Genomic DNA, 13680 nt, shown 5'->3' on the forward strand with positions numbered 1-13680 from the left:
GATCCACACTGGAGAAAAACCTTACAAGTGTTCACACTGTGACAAGAGATTCAGTCAGTTGGAACATTTGAAAACACATGAGAGGATCCATGCTGGAGAAAAACCTTACAAGTGTTCACAATGTGACAAGAGATTCAGTCTGTCATCATCTCTGAAAACACATGAGAGGATCCACCGCAGAGAGAAGCCGCACACGTGTGATCAGTGTGGGAAGAGTTTCTCTATTAAAAGTCACCTGAAGATAGTACGGCACGGCACAATTACAAACCGTTCTCGGCCCTGAACTCTCAGCACACTTGGCTAACTGTACCGAACCGTGATGGTTGAATGTTTGTCGTGACATCTGAACCAGGATCTGGGTAACACAAAAACGACCCCAAAAATGGACCTAAAAGGCTCAACCCAGGATTTGGGTAGAAAAAATTGCCTAAGATTGTTTAGGGTGTAGTGATGGGAAAAACTAAACTTTTCAAAGGTTTGAATCAGTTGAACCAATTGCTTCATAAATTATTCACTATTTCGAAGCGTTCGATACGCCGCACGCTGGTCAGAACAGTGTAAATGCAACACAAAGTCAGGCCAAACATGCATAAAAATAACTTTTACAAACCATTTCAAATGTGTTATTGAAGGTAATCAATCAAATGCAATCAACAAATCATCTAATATCATAAATAATAAGTATAATATGTGGGTATTAATACATTTTCAGAGCTTGTTTTGTTTGTTCTATGGATTGCTCAGCTAAACAGGCGAATAAGAGACTATCCACTACTATTCTTTTCAATTATACAAATGTCTCATTAAAATGTTTACTAATGTTTAAAACTGATCAGAGAACCCATAGACACTTGTTCAAAGGTTCGCTGCATGATGGGTTCACAGAGATCATTGACATTTAAAACATTTAGAAACGGTTATGAGGCAACGAAGCCTCGTTTACTGAAATCACATGACTTTCACAGTTTGATACACGCTCTGAACCACTGATTTTAAAAGATTCATAAAGGTTTCTGAGCTTCGTGAAGAAGTGTTTCGAAATCTCCCATCACTACTTTAACTACATGAGTAAGACATGATTAGCAAGTTATTTGCATTAAATAGACCATTGAAACTCACTTGATTTAATGTTTCTTTTAGACCTGATGGACGTGAACAAGAAAGGAAGAAGAGAAGCCAAAAAATCTGTCTCTTGCCCTCAGTGTAAAAAACACTTCACATGTAAGTCAAGGCTGGAGATTCACATGAGAGTTCACACTGGGAAGAAGCGGCTCAGGCTTTCTCTCTGAAATCACTTCTGCTTCTCATTCTGAAGAAAGACCATTTAACTGTGATCAGTGCGGTAAACACCTGAAGATTCACACAAAGGAGAAGATTAATTCGTAATATTACAGCAGAAAAGACATGGCGTGTGTTCCAGTGCAGGAAGTCCTTTACTACAGAAGATGAACTGAAAGGCCACCAGAAAATTCACACTGAAAAAACCTTTGGAGGCAAAGTTCAGGAGCCGAAGAAGAGGCCATAAGACTTTTAATAGAGATATGAATCTTATATTAATTAACTCGTTTACATTGTTTTTCATTTGAACATCTAGTTTATCTTCCACTTCTACTCTTCCATGCAAACACAAGATATACTTTCATCTATCTTTGGACACTTTTCTTCTCTTCTTCTCTTGAGATGCTTTGGCTTTTATAAGTCAGTGAGAGAGATCTGTGTCATTCTCTTTCACTTTTACTTAATGTTTGTATTTGCTTTATATAATTATTGATTAAAGTCTTTACTCATTTTATTAAAATCTCATTGTTATCGTCCATTTTCTTATTTTCTGCTGATTCTGCGACTAAGTTTTTGTTCTGAAAGTCATAAAGTATCCTGATATGACTGCTTTTTGAGCTTTCCATGTTTAATTTTCTGAAAAGAGCTTTAGTAAATTATATTTCACCCACATATGACTGACATTGAATGAGATTGCTGTCTGTCTACATTATTAACTGTTTCACCCTTGATATCCAGCATCATATATACTTTTCATAGTTTGTTGTAGTCAGTTTGATGTTTTATTCACACAATGAGGCTGCATGAAATCAGAACAATTACTATGAACTTTAAATAACACCAGGCCCGGCTCCGGCTTTGAGATGTAGGTGGGCCAAGTGAAGTTATAACATTATTTATTTTTTCCCCGTAACAAAACTTTATTTTTATTTCATAACAAAAGAGGCAGGTCTCGATATTTGCAGGGCTCAACCCAAATTAGCTTTTCTACAAGTTTATTCTGGTTCATATTTTTACTTTGCCTGAACAATTTTTCACTGGACCCACAACAACAACAAAAAGTTTGTATATATAAGTATTTTAATAAATATAAAGACAAGTAAACAGTGCAAAAGTAAAAATAAAAAATTACAAACAATAGCACAAATAAATACAATCAGGGCAGGATTGAGGGGTCTGGGCTTGAGTTTATGTTTGGGCCCTACATATACTGCAAATGACCTTAACTAGAAAATCATTGTAGAGTAGCACAAAATACACAACAATTAAAATATGTTTTGAGGTTCCTAGAACAATTAATATGCAACATGCCAAGCATAGTTAAAGGTTAGTAAGAAATATGAATAATCATAACTTGTTATAATTGATTATGAATATTTTTAGTAAAATTAATATTACAATCAACCCACCTGTTCGTCCCGTGAACACTCAGCGTTAATTGTTTATTAATTCTAAGATATATTAATTTCCGGAGAAGGGAAATGTCTTTCTTATTGTACAGTACTAAGAGCCTGTATTCAAAATCTAAATCGTGAAGTACACTTTGTGGCAAGTAGAGAATCAGAAACAAATACGAATTGTGCAAAGGTGTTATTAACTAAATCACAAACATAACTAATCTAAACACACATACATACATACATGCATAGGTAAAATGGTGAATGACGAAATGGAACTATGGGAAATATTCATTTAATTTTGAAAAGAACCATAAGCTTATCATTTTCAGAGCACCTCATTAAATGTATACTTGCATGGCCTTTACAGCAGAAACATTTAGATGGTTCCATGAGTCTCAATCGATTTCTTTGCCGTTGAATGAAGAAAAGTTGTGTGTCGAACTTCAGTGTTTTGTTTGACTTTGTTCTGGTTGAAGGTTTTCTCTCTCTCCATGAGCACATGGCTGAGCAAATGCAGATTGTGACCTGCCGGCCCTGGGCTGGGGAGGCCACGCAGGCAACCAAGGAGTGAGGAAGTCGGAAGAGTTGATGGTTGCCCATTCAATGATGGTAAAGTTGCAGTTTTCTTCTGAATTGGATTGAAGAAAATGCAGTCTGACTCCTTTGTGAGAGTGAAGGCATAGCAGGCGGTGGTCATGGCCCCAGTGGAGGGTCCCCACAGACATCAACCCGAAAAAGCAGCAGTAGAGGCCAGAAAAAGAGAGGGGAGGGCTTGTGTAGAGACCATTTAAAGCCTGAGAAAGGTCCCACCTTTCAGGGTTGGCTCCACCAATAAGAAAAGGGGAATTTCCAAGCGGGAGATTCCTCTGTTTTTGAGGATTCATGACTTTTAAGCGTGCTCCTTTGCATGTGCAGCTGGATTGGTTGCTGATGAAGGAAAGATTATTGTAATAATAATATGTTGCGCAGCTATCAACATATCATATACATGATCATTTAGATCTTCAAAGTACCAATTTATAGAGACCAAACATGGTATAGGTGACCATTGATTATAATGTAAAATGCACAGCATCAACAAAATAATAGTATTAAAAGACATTACACAAGACAGTAAATCATTCACAAAATGTTCTGGGATGCATGCTCATTTTTAAATCAGTTCATCGATAAATGAATGCAGGAAAGTCTATTTTAACCCTCTGGGGTCTGAGGTGTTTTCTGGGTCCTGGAGGTGTTCTGACATGCTCTGACATTTGTGCTTATTTCTGTTACTTGTGACATTTTCATGGCTAAAGTCTTATTACACTGTATTCAGCACAAACTCTGCTACAATAATATGTCAGCAGCATGTATGTAAAAGTTTGTAGTTTTGAAATAATAACATTTATGCGTGGTTTGTGAAAATGACAAAAGAAAAGTCACTGAAATGAGGTCATGAAACCCAAACTGATTATTTCTTCACAAGACTTTTGAAAATTGTATCACGTAGCCTAGAATATTTGCTCCAAAACTATGTGAAAATCACCTTGACTACTCATTCAGATAAGACAATATATCGATTTAAAATTTGTAAGACATGTCTTGTGTAAGAAAGCTTTATGCGAGTAGGCGTAAACCACCCCATGAATATTAAGTGTTTTACACCTGAGAGAGACAAAGAGCCTCCCATAATGGCCCTATTAGGAGCTCTCAGGTCATATGAGGAACTTTGAACAAAGAATGAGGAGATTTAAAAAAGAATGGCTTTTTGATTGTTTGGATTTATTTACAACACAACAATCCAAAAATACACAACAAATGGATCAGTTTTTATGAATGAATGGCTTGCTCTACTGTTGCTCTGGTCTCCGTCAACAACATGCGCTTGCGCCCCCTGCTGGTGAGGTCGACTAACAGCAGATGGAGATTATGACCGGTAATCTACTGCTTTTCCTGCAGTTCCTGGATGTCAATGTTGAATTTACTGTTGAATTTGAACCACTGAATTTGTGGAAGCGAATTTGTAAAGCGAAATAAAGTGGACCGAAAATTGCCTGTTGAATATTATAGGTTGTATTTTCAAACAGTTTAAATATTTGAAATATGAAAGGTGAAAATGGATTATTGAATTTGTATGTGTTTGAAATGTTTTGAATTGAAATATTCACAGCTTAAATATCCAACCATGTTGAATTTCAGCCCTAAAAATACAATGCATTAAAATGCAAGCATGGTTTATGCAATGCATATTTTTTTCAAGTAGTGCAATTCAACAGGCTTTTTATTTCAAAAACATTTGGCATTATTTTACTTCCATAAGTGTCTGAGTTTAGACGTCTTTTGAAAACCTACTTCTACTCTTGTGCTTTTAATGTTTTGTGAATGTTTATTTTAATTTTGGGGATGGACCTAGATATTTCTAGTACAGCAATTTGGTCAACCAAGGTTGTTTTAAATGTGCTTTATAAATAAATTAAACTTGAAACTTGAAGGAGTTAGTTGATGTGAGGTCATGTGGTCACGTGACATGAAAAACTCTGATTTTTCAGTGTAGTAAATTAAATCTGGTAGATGAGCCCGTCTACAATTGGATAGAACAGTTTGTATTTGAATAAAGTGTTTGAACAGTTTTAATTAAAAAAAGAGACCAAATCCAAACCTTTTTAAGGCAAGAAAAAGAAAATTAAGTTCAATGGAATCAATTGCTTTATAAAAGTCTAAAAACCAAATAAAACTCTCATCTACAATTAAATCCGAGTAATCAATAAGATCTAACACTAATCTAATATTATTTGAAATATGCCTCCCCGATAAGAAACCAGATTCATCTACAATAGAATATATTACTTTTTTATGACGTTTAGCAAAAATGAAGGCTAGAATTTTATAATCATTATTAAGAAGACATATTTGGTGCCAAAATATCAAGCAAAAGAACATCTTTGTTGGATTTTGGAAGTAATTAAGGGTGCCTTTTAAAATACTTTCTCTGAAAACTTGCAAAAGAAAAGGATCTAATTGTTTTGCAAATTATTTGTAGAATTTCTGAAGACAAGCCATCCACTCCTGGGCCCGGTTTTTCAAAAGGTTTAATCCGGATAAAATTGATCCGGATTTAGTAATCCTTTTTTTTGCGATCCGTGATCACGTAATCCAGTTTACTTTTGAGCCAGTTTTTTAAAGCAACATCGGATTGGATCAATCTGATCCGGATAGGAACTTTTCAGGATCACCAAATCTGGATAACCAGTGCTCAAACAGGATAGGAAATCACAATGTAGAACTATAGATATGTAAAGAGCAACAAGTAGAATAGCCAGTGTGGGGTCAATATAAGTTTATTTTTATTTGAAATGAAAACAAACACACAAAAAACCACAAAAAAAACCCCCACCCCATCCTCTTCCAGCAGTCCGCTCATCTGAGACCTACAACACAAACACTGTACATTGAGGATATTTATAACAAGTTTCAAATATAGATGTATTGAATTAAAAAAAAGACTTAATGGAGTTCTTAAGAGGCGCTTTGCATGCCTTAACTACCTGAGAGCGGAACCACAGAAAGCATGCAACATAACCCTTGCCTGTATTGTCCTGCACAACATCGCTACTAAGCGCAATGTCCCTCTCTGTGCTGACAATGATGCACCTGAGCCCCTTGGAGACCCTAACCAACCTCCTGCATTCTGCCAGAACGAGCAAACAGGACGTGCAACGAGGGACGCAATAGTTAGACACTATTTTTGACAATAAAATGTATTGTTTTTGGTAAATTTTGACAGCTGTTTGGGGGATTATTTTATGAGGCCAAACTCTTTCTACTTTGCTGTAGGCCTATACAGAAAGGCTGAATACGTTAAAGCCTACCTAATCACTGTAGCCTGGCGGATGAACAAATACAATTAAAACCTTATGAATAAATAGGATATCTTGTAAGATACTGCATGATCCAAATATAGTATTATTTGATACATTTTTTAAGTTTTCATTACATTTTGGGCATGAAATCCACGCTGAATCCACCCTTCTGATGGGATCAGTTTAATCCAGATTTTTTGGATCAAAGTGATCCAAATCCTACAAAAAAGTTCTGAAAAACCCAAACTAAAGGTTTGATCCGGATCAAAACCAAGATTGGATTACGTGATCTAATCCGATTATGTAATCCGTTTTTTCTTTTGAAAAACCCATTTTCAAGATTTGATCCAATCCGTTATCCAAAATCCTAGTGGATTACTTTTGAAAAACCGGGCCCAGGAGATTTATTAAGTTTAAGATTTCCTCCAAACCAAGTGGTAGGTCACACGCATTCTTCTCTCTGCCCCATTAATTTAACAAAAATTAAAACCTGTAGCTGCTCCGTAATCAAAAGAGAAACTATACAACTTTTTATAGAATTCAGCACAAAATTCTGAAATTTCTTCTGGACCATCAGATATAACTCCATTAATCTGTAATCTATAAATTGTATTATGACTGCAATTATGTCTCTCAAGTAAAAAAAAAAAAGATGCATTTTGTTCACCGTGCTGCTCTACTAACTAACCAAAGTTAAAAAGAAAAAAGACCGTGCTCTCTAACCAACGCTGCCTAGATCTAATACAAGCTCCTTCAGCTTTGGTTATATGGAGAAGCGCGTGCGTTGGATGACGATGACGTTCCCGCTTGTTCGAACCACGGTCATTGAGTTTCAGCGTCGAGTCTTCTGAGGAGAGGAGAGCAAGTCACGGTATTTCTCATATAACTTTCAAACACACTTTATACAGTTTGATTAAGCGACAGGCTCATCTCTGTGTTGTTTTCATCGATCACAGCGATACTTGTGCGTCTTTTCTTGCGTCTTCTCACTGAAATAAACATGTAGTGCAGCAGCAGCGAGCATGAGGAGAATATGTTGAGTTCATTCAGACCTGAGCGAGTTTGTGTTCGTTTGTGTGATTGTCTCGATGTTTGGAGTGAGAACTGTTACTGAATTAAGTCAAAGTTTGAGATCTGTGAGGGGAATTGATCCCAAGTGTTTCTGTTGCCATTTTCATGTTTACCTTTATTTCTTTGTCGACATTTATCTTTGGCAGATTACATTTACTTATTAAAACTGATGTGTATTCTAACACTTCATATTTTCCCTGTCAAACTATATTTAGATTAACATATTATGGTAGTTATTATTTGCCTGTAGAGGTTCGTAAAGAGGCTTATTTAATTATTTTGTTATATTATTGAGGATTTATCCATGTTATATTGTGAGAAATAACAGTATTGTCTTTCAATAGAGCTGTTTAATAGGCTTTTATCATACATCCTGACTCAAATAATGTGTTTCTAACAGCAAACACTCAGAATAAAGTGAGATGATCTGCTGATGATCCAGAATGGCTTGTTGAATGAGTGTTAATAGTCTGAGGCTCATCAATATTAACAGATCTGCTGAAAACACTCTTTATTTCATGACAATAGTTCCTGGTTTCACTTCATTTATTATGCTGATGTCTCCAGATCTCCTGTAAATGGGACACTTAAAGCTCATTTCATTGGTGTCAACAGACTGAGGGTATTTGTTGATGACAAATCTGTAGATTTACTTCTGTTTATGCTTATAACTGCTTTTTCTTACCATACCATTGAATAATTTACAATATTTTATTCTGTTGTCAAATAGTATAAAAACAAACTCAGTAACTGATATATTTTTGATTTTGCTAGATCAGCTCCTCCCACACTGTAATTCATCATCGGTGAAGCTCCTCCCACTGTAATTCTCCAATAAATGCTGTAAATTCCCAGACGAGCAGCAAAGCATCAGGAAGAGCTGAAATCTGCAGAGACTGAGTTTATTAAAGAGGACAGTGAGAACACGAGTGATCCAGAACCCTGCAGAATGAAACACACTGAAGATCCTGAAGAACAAAGAGGTTGGTGTTTATTCTTCATTCATTTATTCAGAACATTCATGTTAAAAACATTCAAGCACTTCATTACATTTCGATAAGCAGTTAAACTATGAAATTGTACAAATAGATTGGTATATTTGGTTTTCAAAAATGGTCAGTAAAGCGAGGTTTGAGAAATGTTCATATTGATTGTCAACATCAGGTCAAACTAAATATTATTATATTATACTGTACCTCTTTTATTTTACATTTATATCTGGTTAACATTTTTCGCAGCCATGTTACCAACATTTTGGACATTTATCTCTCGCTCTCTCTCTCATATATATAAAAGCAATAAACAGTAAACCTTATGAACTTTCCAGAATGGCTGACAGGGTTGTAAGCAATTTAACTTAAGCGAAATTTGATTTAAAGTGACTGATTTAGTTGTATTTATCATAAATTATAGATTCTTCTCACAGTAACTTTGATAACAGGGTTGATGAATGTGATCAACACTGTACAGTTTGTATGCAAATAATTGGTATTGGTTATAAAAAAAGATCCGTATTGGTCGATCGCTAATTATCTGGGCTCACTGATGAGAGAACAAGAAAATGATCTCAATCCTGTAATTTCTGTTATTTAATTTGCATACAAAACAATAAAAAGGAGTAAAAAAGAGTGCAAAAAAAGAATAATAAAGTGCACGGTCACTAAAGTTTCTTTTTTAAATAACAAGTAACAACTAACAAATAAAGCATGTAAAAATAATTCAAACATATTATCAAAAAACATTATAAACCACCTGAATAAAAAGCATCGCTACTCTAGTGTAGCTTGGTACTCCCAGTCGCATCTTTTATTTATAACAGCATTTATATGGCTAAATTAATTTTCAAATTGTAATGTTTTCAAATGGAGAACATAAATAAATGACAAAAGTCTATCAACTTGGCATAAATGTAAGCATTTGTTTTAAAAGGTGGGTTTTGCGTTGTTATACTTGTAGGGCTGCACAATTAACGAGTTTCTAATCGCGATTACGATTACGGATATCACGATTACGAAATCGTTCAAAGCCGCGATTACATAAAAGTACACCTACATTATTCGTTAGCCTATACTGCGCTAGTAGCGCACACTCTTCAATCGCACGTGCAAATGTGGCGGCGCTCGCTGTATATCGCTTCACTCTATATAAAGCACTATATAAAGAAACTACACTGTTACTGTAGTACCTAGAGATCGGCATGGGGTACTTTCCATAAGATCATCTCTCAATGCAAATCAAACCAGCTATTAGGCGAACTGAAATAAAACCATGCCAATCTCTAGGTATCGTGAAGGGTGTGTGAGGATGTGCGGCTATTTTAACTCCAGAGGCCAAGGGAATAATAGTATGCCTGCCTCAATGGAAATTTAGCATAGGAGTGTCCTGACTTATTCACCCTGTATTTTAAGGAAGAACATTTATTTATGTACGATACATTATTCATTCACAAAGAAAATTGGTGTCCTTAAAGGTTTGATTTTTTTCTAATTTTTTAAATTAAGGCATTAAGATACATTTCCAAAAGATGATTTGTTTATTCCTCTTTTTAGGCAACTTTAGCATGGGTGTCCCTACTTATTCACATCACTGTATATTGGGAAGAATATACACTATTTATATTATATTGTCCATAAGCATAAAAAAAACTAACTAACTGATATATTTTTGATTTTGGCCGATCAGCTCCTCCCACACTGTAATTCTTCATCAGTGAAGCTCCTCCCACATCAATTACATCATCAGTGAAGCTCCTCCCACTGCAATTACATCATCGGTGAAGCTCCTCCCACAGCAATTACATCATCAGTGAAGCTCCTCCCACTTAGTTCTCCAATAAATGCTGGAATATTCCCATCAGCTACAAGTGAAGTCGAGCAGCAAAGCATCAGGAAGAGCTGAAATCTGCAGAGACTGAGTTTATTAAAGAGGACAGTGAGAACACGAGTGATCCAGAACCCTGCAGAATGAAACACACTGAAGATCCTGAAGAACAAAGAGGTTGGTGTTTATTTTTCATTCATTCATGATGCTGAAGAACATTCATGTTAGAAACATTCAGGCACTGCATCACTTTTAGATAAACGGTTCAACTATTAAATGGCTGAAAAAGTTTCTGTTTTTTTATTTTTATTTAATGGTCAGTAAATGGAGGTTTCATATTGATTGTCAACATCAGGTCAAACTAAATTTAAATATTTTAACTTTTATTTTACATTTATTTTATATATCATTCACAATTTGCCAGAATTTTACATTTTAAAATTTTACTACATAATTATTTTTTAAGAATAAACCGTAGAGACCAAAATGTCTGAATAAAAATAACTTGCGAGAATGGCTGACATGGCTGTAAGCATAACTTAAAGGAACGCTCCACTTTTTTGGAAATAGGCTCATTTTCCAGCTCCCCTAGAGTTAAACGGTTGAGTTTTACTGTTTTAGAATCCATTCAGCCGATCTCCGGGTCTGGCGGTAGCACTTTTAGCATAGCTTAGCATAGATAATTTAATCTGATTAGACCGTTAGCATCTCTCTCTCAAAAAAAAATGAGTTTTGGTATTTTTCCTATTTAAAACTGGACTCTTCTGTAGTTGCATCGTGTACAAAAACCGACAGAAAATGAAAAGTTTAGATTTTCTAGGCCAATACCACTAGGAACTATACTCTCATTCCTGCGTAATAATCAGGGAACTGCTGCCGTACCAGCAGCGCAATGATATTATGCAGCACCTGAAAATAGTCCCCAGCTCGGTAACTTCTAACGTGACCGGCACTAAGTTAGTATTATCATTGCGCCTGGTGGTACTTAAGCACAGTTCCTTGATTATTACGCAGGAATGAAAGTATAGTTCCTAGTCATATTGGCCTAGAAAATCGCAAATTTTTATTTTTCGTCGGTTTTAGTACACGATGTAACTACAGAAGAGTCAAGTTTTAAATAGGAAAAATATCTAAACTCTTTGGTCATTTTTTGAGAGAGATGCTAACGGTCTAATCAGATTGTGTCTGCGCACGCAGTAAGTGGACGGGCAATATGCTAATGTTTCATCTTGACGTCACGACGAAACGGCTTATGACTCGTTTGAAAAATAATTAATTTCTTTGACTCAAAAACTTGAAAAACTTTGCAGGATGTTTTCATTCACTTAGAGCGATGTTACACACTACATGAATGGTCATTTTCAAAAAATCCATAATAGGGGCCCTTTAATCTTAATATCACGTTAGATAGTTGTGCCATTGATCAAATATATGTAATAGTTCTCACTACAGAAACATGGGATTTGTGTCTACCTTACAAGTGTTCACACTGACAAGAAACTCAGTCGATCATCACATCTGGAAACACATGAGATGATCCACACACTGTACTGCTGCGTTCACACCAAACGCGAATTGAGCGTCTGGCGCGAGTGATTTCATTGTTAAGTTAATGTAAAGACGTGTTTGGAGGTCCTGCGGCGTGAATGAGGCGTTTAGCGTGACGCGGTGGAAATTCGCCTCATTCGCACGTCCAGTTTGCGCGAATTGAGTGTCTGGCGCGTGTTACGCACGAGTGATTTTATTTGGTGCTTTTTGCGCAATTCACTCGTTTGATGCGAATTCGCGTCTGACGCACGAGTTTAAAAATCTGAACTTTGGCGTCAGTTCGCGCCACGTTAACCAATCAGGAGCCTGCTTCCTTCTGTCACTTGGTGAAGTAACTTGTTATATGTTATATTACTAAATGCCTGGTGTGATTCTAATGCAAAAAAAGCTAATATTTTATCACATAAAAACAGAGTTGGGTTACTGTATTCTAATTACTTTTCGTGACAACGCAGTAATGTAACTCATTACATTTAAAAGAAATGTAATTTGATTACAGTTACTGATGTCAATAAAATGAAGTTACTTGCGTTACAAATGTATTGTTAAGAAAAAATATTACAGTTCATAAATTAAAATGCATTTCTAATCACGTTTTGGGGTGGCTGCGTCAGTTATTGAACATGCACTTTAATGAATTACCGGAGAACTCGTGCTGCTAAAATGGACGGAGACTCTGCACACGCAAGGACTCTCACTCGCTCTCCCTCTCTGCCGTGCGCGCGCTACGCGGTTTGGAGCACAGTCTCTGTCTCGCATGCACGCTCGCTCTAGATTCCGGGAGATTTTAACTAATTTGCGGGCATCAGGGAGCCGCTATCAATATGCGGGAGATTCCCGGAACTTCTGGGAGACTTGGGATGTCTGGCATAACTAGTCGATCACGAGTGGCTCAACAGGAAAGATCTATAGATAAACTCATCTTTCAGGCATTTGACCGACCGGGTTGACACTTCGGGGGGTGTGAGCGTGTGAAACCAATAAAATGCGTGTGTCTCACGGCCAATGCGTGAGAATTGGCACAAGCTAGCACACATACAGTGCATGTTACACGCAGCAAGGAATGTTGTAGTTAAGACATTCTGTAGACATTTAAAGACTACAGTTTTCATTGTTGGGCAAGTTTATGTTAAGAATGTTAAAGGGCACCTATTATGACATTTAAAATGTTCCTAATGTTGTTTTGGGAGTCACCAACAACAGTTTTACATGCATGCAATGACAAAAAACACTTTTGTTGTCGTATAATACGCATTTATTTTTACCTGATTTGCTCACCGACTCCCAAATGATTCGTTCAACGACTCATTTTTCAAAACCCCTACTTTGCGCGACGCTAATCTGCGATTGGTCAGATGACCCAGCAGTGTTTACAGAGATAATACTTATTTTTAACACGGAGTACAATGATGCTTTTATCAATTAAATTGTGTTATAATAATGATTATAGTCCACTGCTTTGTAGTTTGTAGTAAAAAACTAAAAATAAGTTAAAGAATTTAATGTTATGTTAGCGAGCATAGCCCAGAGTTCATATTGTAAAAGCACAATCAGTCTTTATTTGCGTTAGCCCGATGCATAAACATAACATTTTTACCAAAAAAAAAAAAAAATGCAGTTACGTTACTTCGAGGTATTACTCTATTCTTTAAAACAACGACAAACACTTCACATATCTCAATACAATTGTCATTGAAGACCTAGAAGCTAAACGCTTCTAA

The 13680-nt window shown here is 36.1% G+C and overlaps 3 protein-coding genes across 4 annotated transcripts in view; 2 read left to right on the top strand and 1 right to left on the bottom strand.

The window, feature by feature from the left end:
- The window catches only part of LOC307001012 (uncharacterized protein), a 573545-nt gene that overhangs the window by 291274 nt on the left and 268591 nt on the right, over positions 1-13680 (top strand). The gene's annotated exons all lie outside the window — the stretch shown is intronic.
- The window catches only part of LOC307000598 (uncharacterized protein), a 496331-nt gene that overhangs the window by 32886 nt on the left and 449765 nt on the right, over positions 1-13680 (bottom strand). The gene's annotated exons all lie outside the window — the stretch shown is intronic.
- The window catches only part of LOC307000932 (uncharacterized protein), a 45127-nt gene continuing 41914 nt past the window's right edge, over positions 10468-13680 (top strand). The window contains exon 1 of the mRNA XM_079616922.1: positions 10468-10588. Coding sequence (XP_079473048.1) covers positions 10555-10588 — 34 coding nt within the window. The 5' untranslated portion in view covers positions 10468-10554. The remainder of the gene's footprint in view (positions 10589-13680) is intronic.

The sequence above is a fragment of the Phoxinus phoxinus genome (genome assembly GCF_949152265.1).
Source record: "Phoxinus phoxinus genome assembly, chromosome: 1".
Classification (NCBI taxonomy): Eukaryota; Metazoa; Chordata; class Actinopteri; order Cypriniformes; family Leuciscidae; genus Phoxinus; species Phoxinus phoxinus.